The sequence below is a fragment of the Saccopteryx leptura genome, chromosome 3 (genome assembly GCF_036850995.1).
Source record: "Saccopteryx leptura isolate mSacLep1 chromosome 3, mSacLep1_pri_phased_curated, whole genome shotgun sequence".
Taxonomy (NCBI): domain Eukaryota; kingdom Metazoa; phylum Chordata; class Mammalia; order Chiroptera; family Emballonuridae; genus Saccopteryx; species Saccopteryx leptura.
Window position 1 is genome coordinate 87498276 of NC_089505.1, and position 23404 is coordinate 87521679.

General features: G+C 49.4%; 2 protein-coding genes across 2 annotated transcripts in view; both read left to right on the plus strand.

Annotated features, from left to right (window-relative positions):
* Positions 1-4745, plus strand: part of LOC136399604 (calmodulin-binding transcription activator 1-like) — an 80716-nt gene extending 75971 nt beyond the window's left edge. The window contains exon 4 of the mRNA XM_066374949.1: positions 4482-4745. Within this exon, the coding sequence (XP_066231046.1) occupies positions 4482-4490 (9 nt within the window). The 3' untranslated portion in view covers positions 4491-4745. The remainder of the gene's footprint in view (positions 1-4481) is intronic.
* LOC136399599 (calmodulin-binding transcription activator 1-like) overlaps positions 4484-23404 on the plus strand; it is a 729052-nt gene continuing 710131 nt past the window's right edge. Inside the window, exon 1 of the mRNA XM_066374925.1 lies at positions 4484-4565. The gene's annotated coding sequence lies outside the window, so the exon portion shown is untranslated. The remainder of the gene's footprint in view (positions 4566-23404) is intronic.

Genomic DNA, 23404 nt, shown 5'->3' on the forward strand with positions numbered 1-23404 from the left:
CATTTTTGAGCATAAAGTACTAGATGGAAAGGTATTTAATTTGTGGTTTTAGCTTTTTTATTTTTGAGAACTGTAGTGGAAACGATGTGATGAGTGTAGGCATAGATTGCTGTGTCATTCATAGAAATTTTTGAGAAACAAATAGAACAGACTGTCTTTGAGAATCTTGACATAGAAAGTCTATTTTCTGAAGGGATATGTGTGGTTGGGGTGGCTCCTGTTGGAGGAGGGGAAGAGGAGGGAGAGGTGCCTCTCCACTGCTTCTGTAGGAGTCACAAACTTGAAAACCAAACGCTTTTGTCTCCGTTTTCCAATATGTGGTGTTTCTAACGTGCTGAAGTACTGGCATCAGTTCTGACCTGGAAGGGTAATAGGAATGTAATCGCCACTTAACTGAAGGGTAGACTTGACCTAAGTGTGTTTTATTCTCGCGAATTGTCTATTTTATTGAATGACACGTTGGTGATTTATTTATTTATATTTATAGATTCTTTTTTCTTCACTCCATCCCTGTGTAGAGAATTTTTATGAGTTTGTTTGAGCCAAACTGATGACAATTGCCGAGAAGCAAAATCTCAGCGGATTGAGAGAGTTCTCTGGATGGAGAATGGTGGTTTTGCACCTTATTTTATACTTGAAAATCGAAGGACAAGATGTTAGGAGGGGTGTGGAGGGGGGTGTCATGTGAAATCTACTGGTGATGGACCAGGGAGTATGAGAAAGCAGGTGTGGAGATCCCTGGCATTGGATAAACCTAAGAAGGGATAATCACCCACTTCTTTTACTCTGGTGGGTGTAGGCTAGTTAACAGTGAACAATGAACACAATAACAATGACAACAGGGTTTAGTAGTCTTTGTTCTGGTGCAGTGGTTGTGCCCAGAGGGATCCGGAAAAAGGAAATTACCTGACATTCCAAAGGTAGCTATTGAAGTTGCAAAAAGGCAATAGACAGGCTCAGGGAAGGTCAAGATTGATCTTTGTCAGAGAATGTAGGGACCTCGGACATGACTACCTGCTGGGACTCTCCTGTAGTTAGGACATTTTAATTTTAGACCGTCCTATGTGGTTACTTCAGGTCTGAGTTTGTAAGGCCTCCATGCAGGCCTCTACTGAGCTTGTCAGGTTGAGTACGTGGCCCCTTTACTTCTGCACCTGTAATAAGCTTTTGTCCAGACAGTTCTCTTTAATCTGAGTACACACGCTGCGGTTAGTTTCTGGTGCAGGAAGCATTATGCTGCTGCGTTAATAGCCGATCTGTAAAGAATTACTAATACAGAAGCTCCTGCTTGTGAGGGGTCTCCCCCACTGCCTCCTAGCCCCCTCCTCTGTGAACTTCCTTGGCTCTTTATTTTCATTTCTTTCTGGTTTTCTGTGTATGCTTGTTTGTTTGTTTTTGGAACTAATATGCTTGTGATGAAAATGGCTGCACTTCTACTTGATTTAACCTTATTAGAAATGGCATTCTTTGTTCTGTATCTGTTTAGTTGAGAAATGAACCAACTCTCTGTGCTTACAAAAGCTGGCAGGTCTTTGGTGCAAACATAAATGGACCTAGAGTGTGTTGGGAAATAGATCCGTGTGGAAGTTGTCAGACACTGAGAGCTTCTTATGGGTGGGAATTGACCTGAGAGTATTTTTTGACTCTTTGCTAGAACTCAGATGACCGACGGTCTCATGAAAGAGAGTGACCGTGATGTGTTCCTTCCTTCTCACCTGACCCACCCGTGGGCTGGCATGGCTTCCCGGGGTGAGAGCGAGGGAGCGTGGGCGCTGGCTGTGTCCATACTGCGTTGGGGTGCAGTAGGATTTTTGAGCGCTTCTGGTTAGTTCAGTTTCTGGTTGTCCATTTTGGAAGGGGCTCTACTGTAGTAGACTAGTTTTCCCTTGTCAAAATGTTGGTTCTACTTGGTGGGTTAGGGTTAAACCCCTCGTCTTTGCGTGTGTGGTGTTTGTCATGGTACCACCTGTGGTCCAGGCCAGTCTCACGGGGGCCAGGGGCTTTTGGAGGACGGAGGGGGCCGCTTTGGTCCTGAGGCACTCCGGCTGGGCCCAGGAAGGGCCAGGAGCATTTGTGGGTCCTGAGTTCAGCTTGGGCCAGCCCTTCGGAGAGAAATACAGAGCTCCACAGGCCACACAACTTCTGGAGTTGGCAGCAGAAGTGTCACTCCAACAGACTAGAGGTTAACTGGACAGATGTCCACACGTGTGTGCTCCAGACACCTGCCTCAGCGGAGGGGGCCGGGGAAGGGAGGCTGGGGGAGTGGGGAGAGCAGAAGGGAAGCGGGGAGGTGGGGGGGGGGGCTTGCCCCAGCTGAGTCAGGTGGTTCCCGCGGTGCGCTGGCTCCAGGGGCCTTTCTGTTACTTCTGGTCGAGGATCCTTGGTGTTGGGGATGCAGTAAATTCTGGAAGCCTTTACCTTCCTCCACCCCAAAGAGCAAACTTATTTGAAAAACATTGGCTAAAATCCTTCACAGACTTTTAAAAATCACCTAAAATTTGGGCTGATGTACTTGTTTGTGTGAGTTGGTGGATTTTAGAAATGATGTAGAGCCTTGTGGAAAGCTTCTGTGAGTGCTGTTTACTCTTGTTTTGAAGATGAAATTCCTTAATAAACACGTGTGTCTGGGTAATAACGGGGTACATAGAGACACTTGATCTGGATACATAGACGTTTTCTCATTTTGAATAGGAAATTTGTTAGTGAAACAGAACTTGACTACTGTTACAGTGCTGGCTTCTTATGAAGATGCTGAAGTGTCTGAGTAACAGTGCTGCTAGAACAACATATGCATCGCTCTGATGGGGTATTGATTCCGTCTGTAGTGTGCAGAATTGCTGCCTGCCTCCCAGCTACAAATACATACGTGACAGACTTTATGGGAGATGAGCATTCCAGAGAAATGAAATGCTGGTTTACTTTTCAGTAGCTATGGAACTTAAAAAAGCCATGTTTTTAGAAACGAGGCCTCGAGGCACTAACACACTTGTATCTACTATAGTAAACTCTGCCAGTTATTTTTAACAGAACCTAATCAGGGGAAACAGAAACCTGATTGATATTTGTGGAGTTTGTTGTCAGGCAAGACCTTGGAGATGTTGTGGGTTGAGGTCTGGAATCTCGATAAGTGAGTTGGATGGAGTCTTTTTGCTGGTGGAGGGTCTTCAATTTGAAAACAGAAACAAACAAAAGGCAGCACCTGTGAGACTGTAAAGGGAAGTGCAGTAGAGCGGGGTCTGCCAGGACTGATTGGTTGCTCTCAGCCTCCAGAGAGAATAGCTTGTTTCCTCTAATAAAATCCTTCTGGGCACTTGTCAGTATTTAAAATCTGGAAGTATTTTTGGAATTTCATTTTAACAAGGTAAGCTCAAGTGTTAGGTGTTGTGGGATGAAACTGAACTTGAAGACTGGAGGAAGGGATGGGGCTTAAGAGTTCTTTTCTGCTGGTGATGCTCCTGTTGACTCCTGCTGGGAGCTGGGAGCCACGTGGACAGTCTGCTAGCACCTGCTCTCCAGGGCGCACTGAGGAATTTGGGTCTGGATTCGAGGCAGGAAGCCTGCTTGAGTTGAGTTGTAGAGAGGAGACTAAAGATTACTGTCATGGTGTGGCCATCTTATCTACTGGTGAAATAAATGTGGAAATTATTTACTTGTAACTGTTGTTATGCTTGCTGTTGCTGCAAAGTTGTGTTTGTCATGATTTAGGTGGGTGCTATATGTTGCAAAACAAAGCCTTCGATCTTTCTGTTCTTTTTAAAACAAACTATTTTAGTTTGTCAATGGGGAAGATGAGTAAGTAATAACATTAGTTGAAGAAATTGAAGCCTAACCTTTCAGATACTTTTTCCTTGTAAGGTAGTCCTCCTGTCAAGCTTCTATTAGTTCTGTGATTCCAGTAGAACTAGCAAATTATTTTGCTTGAAATGTCTTTTTTTTCCCCCTGTGCAGTGAGAGTTGATGTGAGAACAGATCTTAATAGATATAGTTACACAGTTTATTTTATCATGTATCGCTTTATTGCTGTCTTCTAGAACATTGTTATACTAAATGTTCCAATAATGGAAATTTTATGCAGCTACTTCAAATGAAACAAATTTGCAAAACTCAATTTTGGAACTCATTCCTTGAGGAAAGAAAAAAAAACTCACCACGCTGTGACCAAATTAGATTTCTGATATGTTGGCAACTTGTCAAACACTGTCATTTCCAGAACACAGGGGTGGGGCCTGGTGGAGGTGTCAGTTACTTCTTAGTTACTTACAATTGGGGTTATTTTGGGTTTTAATGATTGAATGGTTAATTCTGTATGAAAATTTTGTTGGTAACAGGTAATTAAAATTTGGTGTTGTACCTAAATAAAAATGGCTCTACATGGAATCGGGAATGACTGTGTTCAATGACGGGGAATCTTCTTTTCAAGAACTGCATTTTAATTTCTCGGAGATACTAGCTTTACTTACTGCAGCTCCTTTGTTTTGCAGAGATCATGACGCAGCCGTCCTTTTGGATTTCTTTTTAATAATGTGTGACCCTTCACCTTTGATTCCCTGACCTGCATTACCTTGGTAACCATTTCATTTTTTAATTTAATTTCATTTTTTAATTTTGGTGTGCAAGCTGTAACATTTCATCTCTCAAAGTGTAACACGCTGATTTCCTCAAATAGAGAGATCCTTTGAGTGATAAATTTGCAAAATGCTGTCTTCATTTTCTGTATTAAAATTCATTTCAGTTTTTAAAAGAAAGTATAATCTGTGTTTTCATCTTTTTAAAATTTTAGTTTAATGAGTACATTTTCTCATACAGTATATTTCAGTTTCTATTCATGTTTTGCAACAGCTGAATTAACTTGCAGTTCACACAAACATGTTTCTCTCTCTCTCTCTCTCTCTCTCTCTCTCACACACACACACACACACACACACACACACACACACACCACAACTCCACCCCTCCCCCTGATAGCACGGCCACTCCCCTCCCACACTCTCATCACCCCCCCCCTTGCAGATTAACTCCTGTTTCTTTCAGAAACAGTGGCAACTTGAATTTATTACTGTTAGCTGTCACATTCTACAATCTCAGATTACATTTTGTATTCTCAAGTATTGTTGGGAGAAAAAGTTTAGTCCTTTAATTCCATGTATGGGCTAGCTTGAGGAAAATTGACTCACTTCCAAAATTCACCTTTCTCCTCCTTTAGCATTTTGTTTATTTGAGGCATAAGTTAAGAATAAGCAACATTTTATTAACATGATACAAAAATGGCCTTTTGTCTCTGCTGAAGCCTGGCCCGTCAGCTGTGAAGGTCTACACACCAGATTGTGTGATGCCATATGCTATTTTAAGACTGTTTTTCAGATGATGTGTTCTTTATTGTATTTTCTTTTTAGAAAATTCTTATTCCAAAGCAAAACAAACCAAAACTCTAAAGACAAAAGTCAAGTTTGAGTTTATTCTTTGAACTGGCAAGATATTCCTATGAATTTGTGTGCCCCCCCCCCCCCAAAGTGAGATCTCTTAGCATGGCCTGCTGAAGCACAGATTATGTTTTAAGTGTCTCATTATTTTATTCTCTAACATTGAATGCTGATGCTTTAATTGCACACAGCTGAAGCTGCTAAATGAGCACTGAGACGGATAGAAGTCCTCTCTGAGCTTTGTTGATACCTATAAAAGTTTATGTCATTCATTAGAGCCACAAATTAAAATTAGTTGTCGTGAGCTGTTCACTGGAGATGGAAACTCTCACGAACCTCCTCCTGGCTTCCAGCTTGATTTTGTCTGTGGTATCACATGCCTGCAAACTGCCTTTGGCCTGTCGGGTGTCTCTCCCCAGAATCGCAAAATATCAGAGCTGAGAAATGCAGATAGGTAAAACGTCCTGTGATTACAAAGCCAGACCGTGTGTGGAGTAAATGTCCCAATAGTTAGGAGCAACCTATTGATCCAACCTTGCATTTTAAGGTGATTGTTAATGAAAATGCTCTCAGTGTTGTATAGGCATGTTTTACCTGTCCCGCGTCCTCCATCTGTGCCTCTGATGCCCTCATATCTCTGCAGCCCTGGGAGCTGTGCAGCTGGGAGCCTACCCTGTAGAGACTCACGGGGCTGGAAGGGCTGCGCATGGCGGTCTGCCCCACTCCTCTTGCTTAAGTGGCCCTGTACCTGCTAGACCCCCGAGGATGAGCTGGATGATGGTCCCCAGAGGGTCACAGCTCCCTGTTGACAGCATCAGGGCCTCTTGACATCTCCCTCATGGACTTCCATGTCCTCTAGAGGGAGTCCAGTACTTTGCTCAGTTGTCAATAGGAGCTGAAGAGACAGTGGTTGCAGAAGAGAAATTATTTTTAATTGTGATGCTTTATTTTACAGTTGGTCAGTTAGGTTTTCTTTAACATTTTCTGCATAATACATCTTAAAATAATATAATTTCTCAAAGAGAGCTCATATATTCGACATGTTATTTTCAATGGTCAATGTTTATTTGGTTAGTATTTAGGAATTCTAGTAGGGTTAGGCCACATAAATGTAGCTTTTGTAAGCATGATTCAATGGGAAAACCCTAGTCTGAGAACCAGGAAACCTGCTTATGACTAGCAGGGTCTCTGGATACCCACTGGTATCTTTTAAGGTACTAAAACTCAAATTGAAAGACTTCAAAAGACTTTATTTTTAATGTAAGAGGAGGGGAAATAGTGAGACAAACTTCTGCATGTGTCCCAGCTGGGATCCACCTGGCAACCCTCGTCTGGGGCTGATATTCGAATCAATTGTACTATTTTTATTACCTGAGGCTGACACACTCATACCAAGTAAGTTATCCTCAGTGCCCTGGGCTGACGCTCGAACCAGTCGAGCACCCGGCTGCGAGAGGGGAAAAAGGTGGGAAGGGGGAGAGGGAGGGGAAGAGGGAGGGGAAGAGAAACAGGTGGTCGCTTCTCACGTGTGTCCTGACTGGGGATCGAACGTGGGATGTTTATACGCTGGGCTGATGCTCTATCCACTGAGCCAACTGGCCAGGGCCTCAAAAGACTTTTATGTTGATATTAAAAACAGTTAATTAGTCCTGGCTGGATATCTTGGTTGGTTAGAGAATCATTCTGATATGCAAAGGTTGCCAGCTCGATCCCTGGTCAGGGCACACACAAAAACAGATGGATGTTCCTGTCTCTTTGTCTCCCCCTTTCTCTCTCAAATCAGTCAGTCAATTAAAAACAAAAACCACCATGAATCGGTTGTTTGGCTTACTATATCGGATTTGTAAAACTTCCCATTGGTGTTACTTGACTTGTGCCCTATGTGAAGTGTGCATACTGTGTGTCTCCTACTTGCTTTCTAGGGTTGTTAGCAGATAAAGAAAACACTGAAGATGGAGACACTGGGGACCAGAAGGTGCCTTGATGTAAACGGCACCCCGTGGCTGTGCTGCTGGCCGCTGCGCCGCCCTGCTGAGCGGCTGTGGCAGTGAACCCCGAGGGGAAGGCCAGGGCCGTGGGCTTCGGCTAGGCGGCCTCAGGTCACATCCCACTGAACCCCCCTGCAGGGGCCTGACTCAGACCGACTCCCGAACCTCTCTGTGCCTCAGTCTCCCTCTTTAAATGGGGACGATAACAATAGCACTTACTATGAGGGCCGCGATGAGTTGGAGGTGAGCAAGGCCAGCGTGCGGTGTGGCTGGGCAGTGGTGTCCCGGCCAGGCCGTGCACATGGAGAGGCCCAGGTGGGACGGGCCTTTGGGGAATGGGGTTCTGGGGACACATAGGCCTTACGACGGAAGGTGAACTTGGAAAGTTTTCATGCTCTTCCTTACCACTGCCTTGGAGACGTGTGTGCTTCTGTGGAGGAAGCTGGGTGGCCGTGACCCTCCCCCGTCCCCGAGACAGGTGCAGGTGCAGGGCTGCCGAGAGGCACGGGGCTCCCGACTTTCGGGAACAGAAGTTGAGGCAGTTGTGAGCTCTGTCACCCATTGTCCATTGGTGCTTCTGTGTCGCTATTTTTGGCTGTGGAGACAACAAAGGAAGCCCGTGGGAGACCCAGATGTGGCTTGTAGTCGTCCCCTTTGGCCTCAGAGAGCTGTCTAACTAGCTTTCAGGGAGTGGGAAAGCATGGACCTGTTTAAATACTTTTACCCAGAGGCCTCAGGGCTCCCTCCTACTAGTTAAGTGGGAAAGCTGTCACTGCTATCACACGTCCTTGCGCGTGTCATCACACATTTCAGTTATCTGGGCGGCGGGGAGTGTGCTAGCCCTGTCCTCCTGAGAACACTGATGTGCAGGTCAGCTAAATGCACCGTCGCAGGTCACACCCCTAGTGACGTGTGACCTGGGCCTCAGTCCCAGTGCCCCCTGCTCCTGGTGCCTGCTGCCCGCCGCCCAGTACCCCCAAGACATTGTTCTGCCCTCTGGTTGCAGGGGCCTCGTCGGCACTCACCACTGTCCCTGCCAGCACCCTGACTTCGTAAGGCCTCCAGTGACCCCCACCCGTGCCCCAAAACGAGGAGGACCTTGGCTCTGAAGACTATACTGCAAGTGCTATACCACCTGAGACAGGAGCCTCGGGACCAGTCAGTCCATCGTCCCTAATACCCAACACCTGTTACCAGGCCGAGGGCGAGCAGAGCTCCTCAGCAGTCCTGAGGGGTGGGTGCTCATGGCACTCAGCCCTGCTCCACGCGGGGAGGGGACCAGGAATGTGAGGGAGGACGGCAAGGTCGCTGTCACCCTGCAGTGAGGACAGCCCTGGTCCAGGGCCAGGCAGCTCATGCCTGCCTGGTTGTGCTGTTTGGGCTCCGATCAGAATGTCCTTCCTCGTCTCCCGTGCTGACCCTCTGAAGGCTTGACCCCTCTAAGCCCCTCAGCATCCCAAAGAAAAACCTGGGCCCTTCCCTCCCGTGGCAGTCACCGTTACCCGAGAGGACCGGCAGAGCTGCGGCTGCTTGCTCTGGTTCCATCACTTGTTCTGGTGCTTGCACATATTAGACGCTCAGCAAACATCCCCTCTGCCTCCCGATCTTATTAGCACAGGTAATTAAGAACAGGAGCTGATAGACTGCACGTATTTGTGCAGAGATATATCTGTAATTAAAGTTTTAATTAAAGAAACACCAGACCAGGCAGATGGTTCTCATACCTGCATCCTGTAAACCAAACAGCCACGACTTTTCCATCCTGCAAACCAGCAAAGCAGAGAACAGTGGCACACAGGGAGGTGCTCCCGAGGGGGTGCTCTCGAGGGGGGTGCCCCAGAGGGTGTAGGAAGCCCTGGGGGTAGGGGTGCTCCCGAGGGGAGGGGTGCCCCAGAGGGTGTAGGAGGCCCCCAGGGATGGGAGTGCTTCCAAGGAGAGGGGTGCTCCCGAGGGGAGGGGTGCCCCATTCACTAGTCATCGCCTACTTTCGGGAGCACTGTGTGGTGCCCAGTCCGGGACTAATCATTGCCGTGCGTAATGGAAGTACAGTGCATCAAAGTTATGCCCCAGCCAAAGCCTTTAAGCCTCAAGTCAAGGGCATTGCCACAGCCCAGCTGGCGGGTCACAAGGCATGTGGTTTTGCTAGATCACAAAAGCTGACGAGGTGTTATTTAGGACCATCAGCTAAATCCAGTATTCAGTGTGGATGCTTGCCTGACTTTTCAGGTTTGCCACCTTAGAGCAGGGCAGTGTTGGGGGTGGGGGGGGGGAAGAGAACGTGAGCTAGCCTGGCCCGTGCAGGCCCTCTGTGCTGTGTCACCATGACCTTAATGACTGAGCAAGTGCAGAATTTAAACAACAGCCACCACAGGGGATAAAAGAAAAACACTCACAAAACCTGTCACTTCTTCGACCCTGGCCCCGTGAGCCACCGCTGTTGTCCTGGGGCCTGACCCGGGGTTGGCAGGGTGCCCTTGGGTGGGCCCGTGCCTGTTCCCTGAAACGCCTTGGGACGCCCTCACCCCCGTTTCTCGCCCTTCCTCATGACCGATGACCTAGCTGTGTTCCCGCCCTGCCGGCCGTGCCATGCCAGTCGGCGGTGCCACTGGACTGCAGACGGTCGCCACCGGCACTCACCCACTCCTGTTCTGTGGCACAGCCGTACCGAGGGGGCTTACTTCTCATTTCACTGGGAAGTTTCTCAGCTTGGAAGGAGAGGAGTTTCTACTTTGCTCACCTGTGGGTGACCTTGCATCTTCCCCATTTCTATGAAGGGAAGCAGAGTCCTCACTGCAGAAAGCCCATGTCACACAGGAACACATATCTTCACTTAAAGGCCTGTCACACAAGTACTCTGACACCTCTTTCTTTTTAAAGATTTCATTGATTTTATGGAGAGAGGAGATGGGCGGGAATGAAAAGAATCAACTCATAGATACTTCACTTTAGCTGTTCATTCATTGCTTCCATATGTGCCTGGACTGGGCCAGCCCGGAGCTTCGAACTGGCGATCTTCAGCATCCCAGGTCAATGCTCTGTCCACAGCGCCACCACAGGCCAGTCCTGTGAACACCTCTTAGTGCCATCATAACAAGTCAGAACTAAGTCTTCCCAGGAGAGCACCCCGTCCGTCCGTGGTGCCTGCAGTGTGGCTGACGGGTGGACAGGCGTGTTGTCGTCCCCCCCCCCCGCCTGCTTGGGGGAGGCTTCTGTGATCGAGCGAGGTGGTGTTTGCTGTTAGAAGCCGTCAGGTGAATGTCTGCTCCTTTGGTAGCAGCCTGCTCTGCTGTGTCCGGGAAATGTGGTCAGACCTTGCGCTGCGCTGGGCTGCGGGGGGATGAACTTGGCATTTTAAATGCAGAATCTGAACCCGCCTGGCCATGAAATCAGTCTCCTTTAGTTTGGTCAGAGACCCGAACATGTAACCTTTGAGTACAGCACACAGGCTTAGGTTGTTGGACGGTTCTTTTGAGGCGGCGTAGTTGGAGGTTGAGCCTCCCTTCAGGGCAGTGAGTTAGAGGAGCGTCTGCAGAGAGCCACCTGGGACGAGAGGTCTCTATTCCCTCCTTCTGTAGTGGAGGTCAGGCCAGCTTCCCTGAGATCTGTATGATAATGGGGGGGGGCATGCCCTCCCCATTCTCAAAGTGACTAAATTCAAACATTATTCACTTGTTCTGTAACCATGAACTGAATGCCTAGCACTAGGCCATGTGCCAGGTTGACTAGGAATAAAGTAGCAAACCAAATGAGGCCGGTCCCTCAAACAACTTATGTACATCTTGGGTGGGGGGCAGAGAGTGCTAATGAAACAGAAAACAAGTAATACTGATCCAGAGATTCTCAGCACTGGTGACCCCTGTGCACTCCCTCATCTTCAGAACACTTGGAAGGTCCCCAGGTTCAGGCGCACCTTGCTCAGGGTCCCCCACAGGGAGCGCTGCCAGTGGTGTCCAGCCCAGGTCATCTACTTCCAGGTTCCATGTTCCTAAACACTGTGTGTTTTGTTTCTGTTAAAAAAATGACCTAGTCCTTGTATTTCTAAGTAAGAAAGAAAGGTCAGGTGATAATAAGTATGGCATAGACCAACGGAACCAGGTAAACCGTTTAAAGGGTTTGAACTTTACTCTTTAAACTGTTTAAAGAGTAAAGCACTATTTTAGATAGTGTGAGTTGAGCAGGGGTCTCTCCTTGGGTGATTTGCCGGAAGTGACACCCTATAGGTACCTGAAGTAAGAGCATTCCCAGCAGAGGGGACAGCAAGGCCAGGGCCTCAAGGTGGATGTCACCTTGGCAATAGCGAGAACAGTCAGCGCCCTGAGTGACTACTTTGAGGGCCTGTGCTGGAGAGGAGGCAGCGAGGCCACCAGGAGTGGCATCCCAGTGTGCCCCCAGGTCCTGGGAAGGTCTTTGATTGCACTGTATGAGAAGGGAAGCCACCTGAGAGTTTCTGCGCAGGAAGATGACGTGATTGAAAGGAGTGCTTTGAATGTCGTGCAGGGATAGTCTAGGGCCAGGTTGGCAAACTACGGCCCAGGGCCAGATTCAGCGTGCCACCTGCTTTTGCACAGCCAGCAAACTAAAATGTTTTCTACATTTCCAATGGATGAAAAGAAAATAAGAGGAATAATAACATTTTGTGGCACATGAAAAATATATGAAATCTCAAAGTAAGTGTCCATCTTCGTTCCAGTGTCATTGGAATGGAGCCACGGTCACTCACTGGCATGTTGTCTGACGCTGCTTTCGAGCCACAGCAGCTAAGTTGACTAGTTAGGACAGAGACCATCTGGCTCACAGAGCCTGAAATGTTTCCTCCACGGCCCTTGAAGAGGAGGGAGATGATTGCTGGGTTAGGGCGGTAGGGGTGGAAGCAGGGAGAGCAGGGAAGAAGAGCCCCGTTTTGCGCATTGGGTGGGCTGGGGGTGCTTGCACCAGGGCGGGAAGGAGGGCTGGTGCTGGCTGTGCTTCAGTGGAAGAGCCGAGGGGCCATGTACACAGAGGGGCTTCGGGTACGCCTGGGTTTGCCCTGAGCACCTGAAGGAAAGGAGACCCTTTCCCTGAGGCTGGGGGGACCGAGCGAGCCGCAGGTGGGGGAGAACGGGTGGGGTTGGCTGGAGGAACTCACGCATGAGCATGGGTGCCTAGTGGTAAGAGCCAGGAGAAGGATGCAGAGGAGAACGGGAGGGAACACCAGAGTGGGTGTCAGGTGCTGCCAAAGGTCAGTAAGAGCCAGGCTGGGGACTGGCCACGGGTCCATGGCATGGTAGCCATTTGTGACGTTGGTGGGAGTCCTTTGATTGAAGTGGGGAGGACAGAAGCCCGATTATAGCTGGTTCACTCGCAAATAGGAGGATAGGAAGAGAGCTGGTGCTTTCTAGGATTCTGCTCTTCGGGAGACGCAGAGTTGGATTTGAGCAGGGCCTGGAAATTTGCCAGGGATTGCTATGGGGAGAGGGTGGGGCCAGGGGCTGAGCGCCAGTGTGATGGGGACCATGCACTCGGAGCCAGCCCGGAGCAGGGGTGACCTGTGAGGGCGATGGGGGCCGCAGGGGGCCAGGGGCTGAGCGCCAGTGTGATGGGGACCATGCGCTCGGAGCCAGCCCGGAGCAGGGGTGACCTGTGAGGGCGATGGGGGCCGCAGGGGGCCAGGGGCTGAGCGCCAGTGTGATGGGGACCATGCGCTCGGAGCCAGCCCGGAGCAGGGGTGACCTGTGAGGGCGATGGGGGCTGCAGGGGGCCAGGGGCTGAGCGCCAGTGTGATGGGGACCATGCGCTCGGAGCCAGCCCGGAGCAGGGGTGACCTGTGAGGGCGATGGGGGCCGCAGGGGGCCGGGGGCCAGTGTGATGGGGACCATGCGCTCGGAGCCAGCCCGGAGCAGGGGTGACCTGTGAGGGTGATGGGGGCCGCAGGGGCCGGGGGGGCCCGTGGGTCCCAGGAGTGGGGTCAGGAGGGGTGGGCAGAGTGAGTAGGGTGCTTGAATTTGGTCTGGTGAAGGGCATAGCTCTGGTTCGCGTCAGAGCTAGGTTAGTGCTGTCCAAGAGAAATACAGTGTGGGCCACATGTGTATTGTGGCACATGAAAAATATATGAAATTCCAAAGTCAGTGTCCATCTCTGTTGCAGCCTCATTGAAACGGAGCCATATGTAGTATATCTAAAATATTACGTGAACATATAATCAATATAAGATTGGGATATTTTACATTGATTTGTACAAGGCCTTTGGACTCTGACGAGGGTTTTACACTTCCCGCACATCTGATTCGCACTAGACAAGTTTCAGATGTGCAGTAGGCATGGGGCTCATAGCTGCTGTCACCGACAGTGTAGGGCGTGGAGATGGCAGTGGAGCGAGTCCAAGGTTACCAGAAGGGGGATGGCCAAGGAACAGAGAGGTCACGTTTATAGAGATTGTGTGGATCGGAAACCACTCAGGCCTCCTGCTAAGAGGAGCAGGGATGGGGCAGCAGGAGGGCCAGCAGTGCCTGTTGTAGGGCCGGTTCCTCGATGGGCGCTGCGGACTCCTACCCACCAAGCACTTCCTGCCCCTGCCCCCGCCCCCGGTTCTCAAAGCCTCTGTAAGGTTCCTGCCTCTTTTCTGGTGGCTCCTCCGTGGAATCATGGGTGTGGGGCGGGATTTCTGAGTCAAGTTTCAGGACACAGGCCGTAGTCTGACAGGATCTTGGAACGGCAGCTTCTCCCTTTCCCTCTTATCTGGGAGGCCTTCATCCACTCACTGAGGGGACAGTGACTCAGCGTGAGCCACTTGTGAGAGCCGTCACTCCCGCCCGGGAAAGGGTGTCCTTTGGAGTCCTGTCTTCATTTCTGCACAGTCCTCAAGTCCTACGGGTCGGTTGTAGCTTGGCGGCGTGTGTGTCGGCAGGTGCACACGCAGGGTCTAGGCTGCCCTGTCCTCCGGGCACAGCCGCAGGCGGCCTGCCCTCCCCCAGGGTTGGAGGGGCGGGCACTGACAGTCTTTGTGGTGAAGAGAAAATATATCTATTTTTATCCACATAGTGTCTTTAAAGGTTAATGAAAATTGATGGATGAGGTCAGCCTTGCGGTCCAGGAGAGAGGACTGGCTGAAGGGGAAGCCGGACAGCTCAGGAGCACCCCGTTTCACCTCGCAGAACGCTCAGGAGCCCAGGGCGGATGGGGGAATGCGTGCCCCACATGCACCTTGATCAAGTTTGACTTTAGGTTTCCCTTAGTTTGTTTCCCGCCTTACTGAGGTTAACTGAAAAACTCGAAAACCCTAGCAGCCCCCACATTTAGGAAGAGCCCATGTATGTTTGTGAACCTATGTTCTCGGAGGACCTCTGTGTTGAAGGATACTGTGTGTTCATTTGTACGAGTCAGTGTCCCATGAACAAGAGAGCTGGGTCGCCCGCGTCGTCAGCCTCCAGATGAGAGTCCTCCCCTGGGGGCTCACAGAGAGCCCGCCTGGTCACAGGCTGTGCGCTTCACTCCGCTGTCCCCACACGAAAGGAAACCAGTGAACACAGTTAATAATAGTGAAGCTCCCTCATTACAGGAGTTTTCTTAAACTCTCTTTATTCTAATTAAAGTGTTTCCATCTGATGGGGAAGAGTATGAATACCAGGAGCTGGAAATTAAGCAAGAAATTAAAAGAACATTAATGGCTTAATTGCAGTTTGTTTTGAGGTTTTTCTCTCCACTGAACGGTGTTTTGCTTATAAAGTCACCTATTTCCCCATAAATCTTGATGATGCCGTATGGTATCCCAGGAAAAAAGGGCTGTTTCATGTTGCTACTTGTACATTGTAGCATGTAAGAACTAAAGTGTAGCTTTTTAAAAGCATTGTTAACATCGCTTAATTTGGTACACGCACAATTCCGCTTTCTTCGGAAGTGAAAGTCAGTGTGTCTGGGAGACTCGGAATCTGAGCGTTTTGATAGACCTGGATCTCCAGCATGCTTTTGTTACAGTTTTTGCCTCAGAAAATCCAGAGTATATAACATTGAAGCTTGTAATTTATTCCTCCAGAAATTTACTGCTGAAACTTAAACTTGACCCAGCGTAGCAGGTATAACCTTAACCCAGATGGCTGTGTGGCCAACAGTGGGCAAGCCCTCGCCCTCCCTGTGCTCAGAGTACACGGACTCACCTGCACGCCAGCTCTCTGCGTGGCACTGTGTGTTGTCATCTGGCTTTGCCTTTACTAAATATTCATCAGTTAATGTTTAGTAACCCGAAACGCCAGCTCTGGATGTAGATGTAGGTGCAGGTAGAGAAATGCCGAACCCCAAGGCTCTTCATGTTCTCACCTGCCCCTTCTCTCCCTGGAGGCAGGGGGACTCACTTCACAGTCCTGGCCCTTTGCACGGGCTGTTCCCTGCCCACCCACCCCCGTCCGTGGTGCCACTCTGCCTGGCTGACCATGGCCTTTCTCTGGCGCACGGGTCATTTCTCCCAGGCATCCTTTCCGTACAACCTGTCCTGCTGGTTCACTCTCCTCACGGGAGCTGCTTTCCGTGTCCCTGGGGGGCCCTTGCCCCCCAGGTGTATTGTGACTTATCTCTCTATTGCTGTCTTTCATCCACTGAACTGCGGGCCCCTTGGGGGCAGGTGCTGGGTCTCACCGGTTTGTTTCCTGGGAGGCCAGGCCAGCCTCTGTGTGTGTTTGTGGGGGATGATGGGGGTGGGCGAAGGGGGGAGGAGACGGGAACGAGGGAAGGATAACGTTCCTTCAAGCCCTAAAGGTAAACCTCATAACTGTTTTGGGAGAAGAGAATGAAAACTTTTTGTTTATACAGGTCTTAAAATTTTGGTGGCAGGATGCAAATGTGCAGAGAGGGATGGAAGCAAGTCAGAGTGCTGTCTGATTCCGAAGAGACTGTCGCATGTTATGTTAAAAAACGTGATTTACATCTGCTTGCCTTAAAACCTTCAGTTTGTTGTGCTGGTGTCTTAATTAACTACTTGATTAATGGAATAGCTCCTAGGGAGCTAGATCAGAGATGCCCTGCAGCTCCTTTCGCAGGGTGCCCTTGCCAGTGCTGGCTCCCAGGCCCTGGGTGGCCCGGAGCCCCCGCTGCGCACGGCCTGAGGCTGCCGTCGCAGCGTGACCTATTGGAGCCACTGCTGCTCCATCCTGGTGTTTCTGTTCGGTCTTCCCGAGGCTGGGCGTCAGTCCCCACCTGGGAAGGCTAGTCAGACCTCCCCACAGCTCCCAGCTTGCCCTGCGGGACTCGCAGCGCCATGGTCCGTGTTTTAGCCCAAACCATGTGCACTGTGGCGCTGCCCTCCCATGGAACCTAGGAAGGGGGGTGTATGTGACAGACTGGAAAGCACAGGTTCCCTGAGGCTTTCCTTCAGGGTGCACTCGGTAGTTTCACAGGCCACTGTAGGACTCACCTGCAGCTTATTAGGGTCACGTATAAGGACGGAGTGCTAGTTAGTCCTTTCTCTCAGTTCAGTATATCCCTTTGAAGTACTGTGTTTTTCTAACCTGTGGAAGCAGCCTCTGAGGTACCAATTCGAAGTGATAGGCCTGAAATTTGAGATGTCCGTCTCTTAGTTCTGCGCCCAGCTAGAAGGCCATAGCAGAACACCCTCCCTACGCGCGCTGCTCTGTCATATCAGCGGGTGCTGAGACTCGTTACTCTGAGTTAGAGAGCCAATTGGATGTGATGCCTCCCCAGGGAAGCTGTGCCAGGAAAGGCGAAACAAACTTGGGTCATTTGCCAACTATGCATGGTCATTAAAAACGACTCTAAAATCAGTATTCATTGAATCTGAACCTTGATCATCATTGAACCTTTAAATTGTAATTTGATCCTTTAGAAAGTTTTGTGGACTTAAAAAGATACAAAGTACAATCCCCCAAAAGTCCTGCTGTCATAACTTGGTAATGATTGCAAACAGCCAATGACAGGAGGCCTACGTTTGCGTTGCTGCAGGGAGCTGGTCAGATGTGCAGGCACGCGTGTGCTCAGTGTGCGGGGGCACGTCCCCTTGTTTAACGTGTACCGCGGTTTGCTTTTATCCGGGCTTTTCCTCTCTCTGCCTCTGGAAATGGGGCACATTTTCTTCAGTTAAAAACAGGAACAGAAGCAACGGTCTTGACCCATTTTACACTTACTTATTTCGGGCCCGCCCCACGCACTTGCTCAGGTGGAGCGGAAGGGGCCCGCGGTGCCGAGGGGAGCGGGTCGGCCGCTGCCGTGCAAGCTGGCAGGATCTCAGGGAGAGCCTGGCCGGCCTGCCAGTGCTGGAGCTGGCTTCAAGACATTTCTACTAGGGAATTAATTGTACCCAAAGCCCGAGATTAATTTGGACCGAATGTTACTAAAAATGCAATAGATTGAAGTGACCCACTCTTGCTTCATCCAGAGTGATTATGAAGGAGGGCCCCAGCCCAATCTGGCTCTGGGAGAGCAGGACTCTGTCCACGTGCTGCCTAGTCCCCAGGCCTCGGTGACCACCCTCAGGCCCAGGTGCCTCTCCCAGTCCCCTCATCACTCACCGCCTGAGTGACGGTGTATCTACGTGCTGGCTATGCCCGTCTCCTGAGAGGATGGAAGCCCCACGAGAGCTGGTCATCTGTCCTCCAGCACGCAGGACAGTGCCCGACCCAGTATCGAGTCTCAGCAGTGCTGTCCGAGGGCCAGGTGGAGGGCTCAGCTGGCAGTGCGTCCTTTCTGAATAGCTTCCTTTCGATTTGCCTTTTTATATGCGACTTTCACAATGACAAGGCGGTGAGCTTTGGGGGCAAAGAGGAATACTTCTTGGTGGTTGAAATGACTGGCGGCCTCACAAAGGCGCTTATGAGGTGCCAGAGCCCAGCAGGGCTCCGGAATTAGGAGCTGTAGGCTCGCTCTGCTGCGGCCTCCGTGCCTCCTGGGGGCAGGAGAAGAAAGAACAAGCGTGAGTCATGTCTCAGGACTCCTTTCCTGTCAAGCCGTCTCTTGAGACAGTCTAGAAAGAAACATCAAGAAATAAAAACGGAACCAGAAACTAGGCAGACATTTAATATTTAACCATTTAAAATAATAAATATTGGCATCAATGTAAAAACATAACCCTATTTCCTAGATCAAGTGAACATTAACAAAGGTATAGATTGGAGGTGGATATTCAAATAATGCTCACCTGTGTACTTCTGTTCCAGATGCCTTCATGATGTCATAGTCTTGCCATCTTTTAATTTTTTTAATTAATTTTAATGGGGTGACATTGATCAATGAGGGTACATAGGTTCAGAGAAAACATCTCCAGGTTATTTTGACAAGTCTTGCCATCTTACGCTTTACGTTGGCACAGGCCAGATGTTGACACTGTTCTTGCAAACCTCTGAGGAGGGTTTCTCTTCTTTCTATTCTTTGTTAATACAAAGTGAAAACAAAACCCAAGGAGACAGCATCGTGGGCCATAGTTTATTGTGGCACTAACTTGTGACGAATTAATTAAAGAAAAACTTTTCTCACATATGGCATGTATTAGTTGTCAGATTTTGTTCATTTCAGTTTAAACTTTAGTTATTTTTATTGCATACCTAAGGAATCAACTATAAAACCAGAAGAAAACAAAGGCCCAATTGCTTTTGAATTTCATCTCCCATGGTGAAGAAATATTTCTGATCAACATTTCTGATGAACTCAGTAATATGTTTCAGTTTCTTGTAAATAAAGTGTGAAGAGCAAAGACCAGGTCTTTATGCACCACGAAGCAAAACAAAAGCAGAAAGTCTTTCAGGGCATCATGCATTTTTCATTAAACTTACTGCCAAACTGTTTTGATCACATGATCTTCACCCGGCCACAGAAGCATCAGAAGTGTGAATTCCAGGGTGGAGGAATAATTGCAGAAGGCATTTAATGAGGCAGAACTCACAAATCTGCATTTAGAGTTCTGTGGACAAATAAATCATCAGTGGAGGAGGCGACCGTAAAGAGAAATCCTTGATTGCATTCCAGAAATGCAAGGTTGAACTTTTTTTTTTTTAAACCAAAACAACCCTTTACAGCCTTTCAGAGGGGTGTTGTGTTCAATGTGATGTGCTCAGAATAGCAACCCAGGGCGTTGTGAATCCTGGTGAACGTTCACGGGTTATTCTTACAAGGATTGTCATGTGAAAGATTAAATTGTGTCTTAATCATGCACAATAAACTGTCCTCTAATCTTATTACCGTGAATGTCCACTTGTAATTCAGCGGAGCAAAGAAAAAACTGAAGTGTTTTTCTTGGGGTTCTTCTGTATGTTCATGTAAAAGATGCAGGACAGTTTATCTAGGTGACAACCCCAGGGACAAAAGATGTGGGAGTCCATGTTTAGCTTAGTTTTATTTTGAAAATTAGAAAATTTGGTTAATAGTTTTTTCGCCCCCCCCCCCCCCCAGCATGCTTGTGCTTCCTAAATTTTATGGAATTCAGTAGAAATTTATGACCAACAAAATGCTTAAAGCCGCTGTCAAAATTACATACTTAGCCCTTCTTTGATTTGAAATCTAGTTTTCATTCAACATTCCTGCAGCTCAAAATGTGTGACATAAGATTTTCAAGAGCGAGTATATGAGTTAGTGCCCTCTGGTGGCAGGCAGGGGACATCAGGCAGATAGGGACTGACCTGTGAGCCTTCAGGCAGCACCCTGGACAGCAGCCCCCTCTACATTGGTGCTTTCTGAGAGCTTTTCTCTTCGGTGGCAGCTGTCAAGGCCTGTGCAGTTGGCTTGTGCCCGTCTGCAGTGTTGCCTTGTCCATGTGTTGGGTGCTTGTGAACTTCCTATTCCCTTCAGCCATGGCCCCGGCGTTCACCAGCCTTCCCTTGAAGCTTAGGTTGTGGGTGAATTTCTGGGTGTAGGAAATCTTACTGTGTTAAGATTTTCCATGAGGTAGGCCCTGGCTGGTTAGCTCAGTGATAGAGCATCAGCCTGGTGTGTGGAAGTCCCGGGTTTGATTCCTGGCCAGGGCACACTGGAGAAGTGCCCATCTGCTTCTCCACCCTTCCCCCTCTCCTTCCGCTCTCTCTCTTCTCCACCCACAGCCAAGGCTCCTTTGGAGCAAAGTTGGCCTGGGTGCTGAGGATGGCTCCATGGTCTCCGCCTCAGGTGCTAGAGTGGCTCTGGTCGCAATGGAGCAACACCCCAGATGGGCAGAGCATCGCCCTCGGTGGGCTTTCCGGGTGGATCCCGGTTGGGCGCATACGGGAGTCTTTCTCTCTGCCTCCTCGCTTTTCACTTCAGAAAAATACGAAAAAAAAAAAAGACTTTTCATGGAGGACTAGGACTCCATTTTTAGATGCATCTTTTAAGTTGCCTTTTCTAGGGGTGGGAACCATGTCGCTTCCTGGACTGATGGCCTTTGGTGCAGCTTGAGACGTGCCCACCTTGAGGATAAGCCCCGTGGTTCCCACTTAGACCCTTTACCTGGACTCGGTATCTTTTTAGGTTTTGGGCTTTGGATACCCCTGTGCCTCTGAAGCAGGGGGCTGAGCCAGTGGCTTGGCCTTGAGTTGGGGGGCGCTGCTGCTGACCCCAACTGTGTCCCCTCCCCCCAGCTGTGACCCCCCCATCCTGAGCCAATGTGGGGCTGAAATTAATAGGTGAAAAAGTTGGAACAAATTGAGCAGCTTGGGGTGCTATCAAATACATGTTAATTTCCTCCTCTTCTTCAAAAGGTCATCCCCTTTTTAACTTTAAACGGTCATTTAAAAAAATTTTATTTTGGAATAATTTCATTTTTATAATCAAGTCTCAAAGGTGGGGCAGAGTGCCCGCCTACCCCTTGCCTGGTCTCTCTGCCAGCCTCCCTTCGATGTGGTGGGGTTCCCCTGACGGCTTTTCTGATACAGCCCCTGGGAACTGGGGTCAGATTGTGCTGAAGGGCCTGCCTAGCATGCAGCACTCTGCTCAGGCTGCAGCGGCTGCCGCCCGGCTCAGCTCTGCTGTCAAGGCGGCATTTGCTTCCAGACATCTTTCTGTTTCCGCCTTGGTCAACGTCCGTGCTCATTGGACATTAGAGTGACCTCTGGTTTCCCAGGGTTTTAACACCTCAGTCGTGCCCCTGTGGGTGCAGGGATGAGCAGTGCCGCCGCAGGGGAGGCGCGGTGGGCCGTCCATGTCAGCACCTCCGCCACACAGGTCTGCCGTCCGGCTCCTCTGCTCACGCCTTCGTTTCAGTCAGGTAGACAGACCCACGTTCACTGCCAACCTTCCCAGCTTTTCCCCCCAGGCCCCTGAGCATTCTTTACCTTCATAAACAGAAAGGAACTCACTGGGCTCCTCAACTGAAAGTTCACCAGCTAGTTTTAAAACACAGATTCTGAAATTACTGTGATGATAGGACAAAAGCACCTCACATTTTATGTGACTCTAGTCTAGGAAAGTGATTTCCCAGGCAGTTGCTCATTGGGTTTTTTAAAAATGATGACAGGTAGGAAGCGCTTTGTTACCCCGTTTATGTATCCAAATGAAATAGGCCAAGGAGTGACCTGGCCAAGGCCTCACAGCAAGAGTACAAGCCCAAGTTCGTGAGAGCCACTCCGCAGACACAGGTTGAAGCCCCTTGACCCTGCTACCCCAGCCCTCCTGCGGTAATGTGGCTTTGAAGATGCCTCACCCTTTTAAGCTGGCCAGATTCTACCTGGTGACCATGTCTATGCTTTTTTCTCCCCCCTCTTTTTAAGTGAGAGGAGGGGAGATAGACTCTTGCATGCGCCCCTACCCGGATCCACCGAGCAACCCCCACCTGGGGCTGATGCTCGAGTCAACCTAGCTATCCTCTGTGCCTGAGACTGACACTCGAACCAGTTGAGCCACTTGACTGTGAGAGGGGAAGAGAGAATAGGGGGAGAGGGAGAGGACAGAGACAAGAACATCAATGTGTTCCTGTGTGTGCCCTCACCAGGGATCAAACGGTTATCCTCTGTACTTCCAGATGACGCTCTGACTTGCTGAGCTGTCCTATCCGTTCTATCCAGCCAGGGCTGGTTATGCTTTTCACATGCATAACAATTCTTTGATACCTAATTGCCAATTTATGTACTTTGTTTCAGCCAGATCCTTACTGAGTCTCATGAGATCAGCTTCACCAGGCTTGATTTAACAACCACCCCACGCTGCGCCTTCAGGGCAGTCAGCAGTCAGGGTCTGTGCCTGCCCCGCGGCCACGGGCCCTGGCGCAACTGCGGCCTCTCTGAGGCGCATCTTGTCTGCGGTCTGTGGGCTGCATTGTGCCGGAGAAAAACCCTGACATTGGAGACACGTGCGGCATCTTTTACAAGGGCTACTGAGGCTCTTTTTAAAAATTGATTTGGTGGGGGGTAAGGGGGAGAGAGAAGCATCAGCTTGTTCCATTTAGTTGTGTACTCATTGGTTGCTTCTTGTAATTGCCCTGACAGTGGGTCGTCAAACCTGTGACCTTGGCATGCTGGGATAATGCTCTATCCAGTGAGCCACCTGGCCAGGGCTACCAGTGAGACTCTTGAATGAGACAGTGACAGTTTGAAAATGTGATGAAGGGGACAAATTCCCAAAAGGCTAGCGGAACGTTTTATTTAAACCTTTAGATTTAGTCAGACACAGAAGTGTCATAATAAAATGTTTTTGCAAGTTTGACGAGGGCAGATGCTTTTATATAAATTCTAACGCCTGTTTCTGTGGCTGCAGGAAGGGAAGTTGCTGTCAACGTTTGTTCTGGTTTGGTGAGGTCTCTGTTCCTATCTGTGTCCCATTAGTCCTTTCAGAAACCATGAGTAGCCGGTGTCCTTAGGCAGTTCTGTCCCACTGACCACTTTTGCTGAGTTTGGTGGGTGTTCTCCCCCCAAATCAATTATATAGACGAATCGACAAAGTCAAGTGTAAGAGTTAAAGTGCGTTTTAATCTTTTGAAGTTCTAACAGACTCATCGAAAACCCGTCCTTTCTTTCTGCTTTTTAAGCTGACAAAGCATGCCTGCGTGTGCCTGGTTCTGACCTGGGGCCTCGGAGTTCTGGAGTGGCGGTGGGTGGCGGCCTTGTGGCTGTCCTGGGGCCC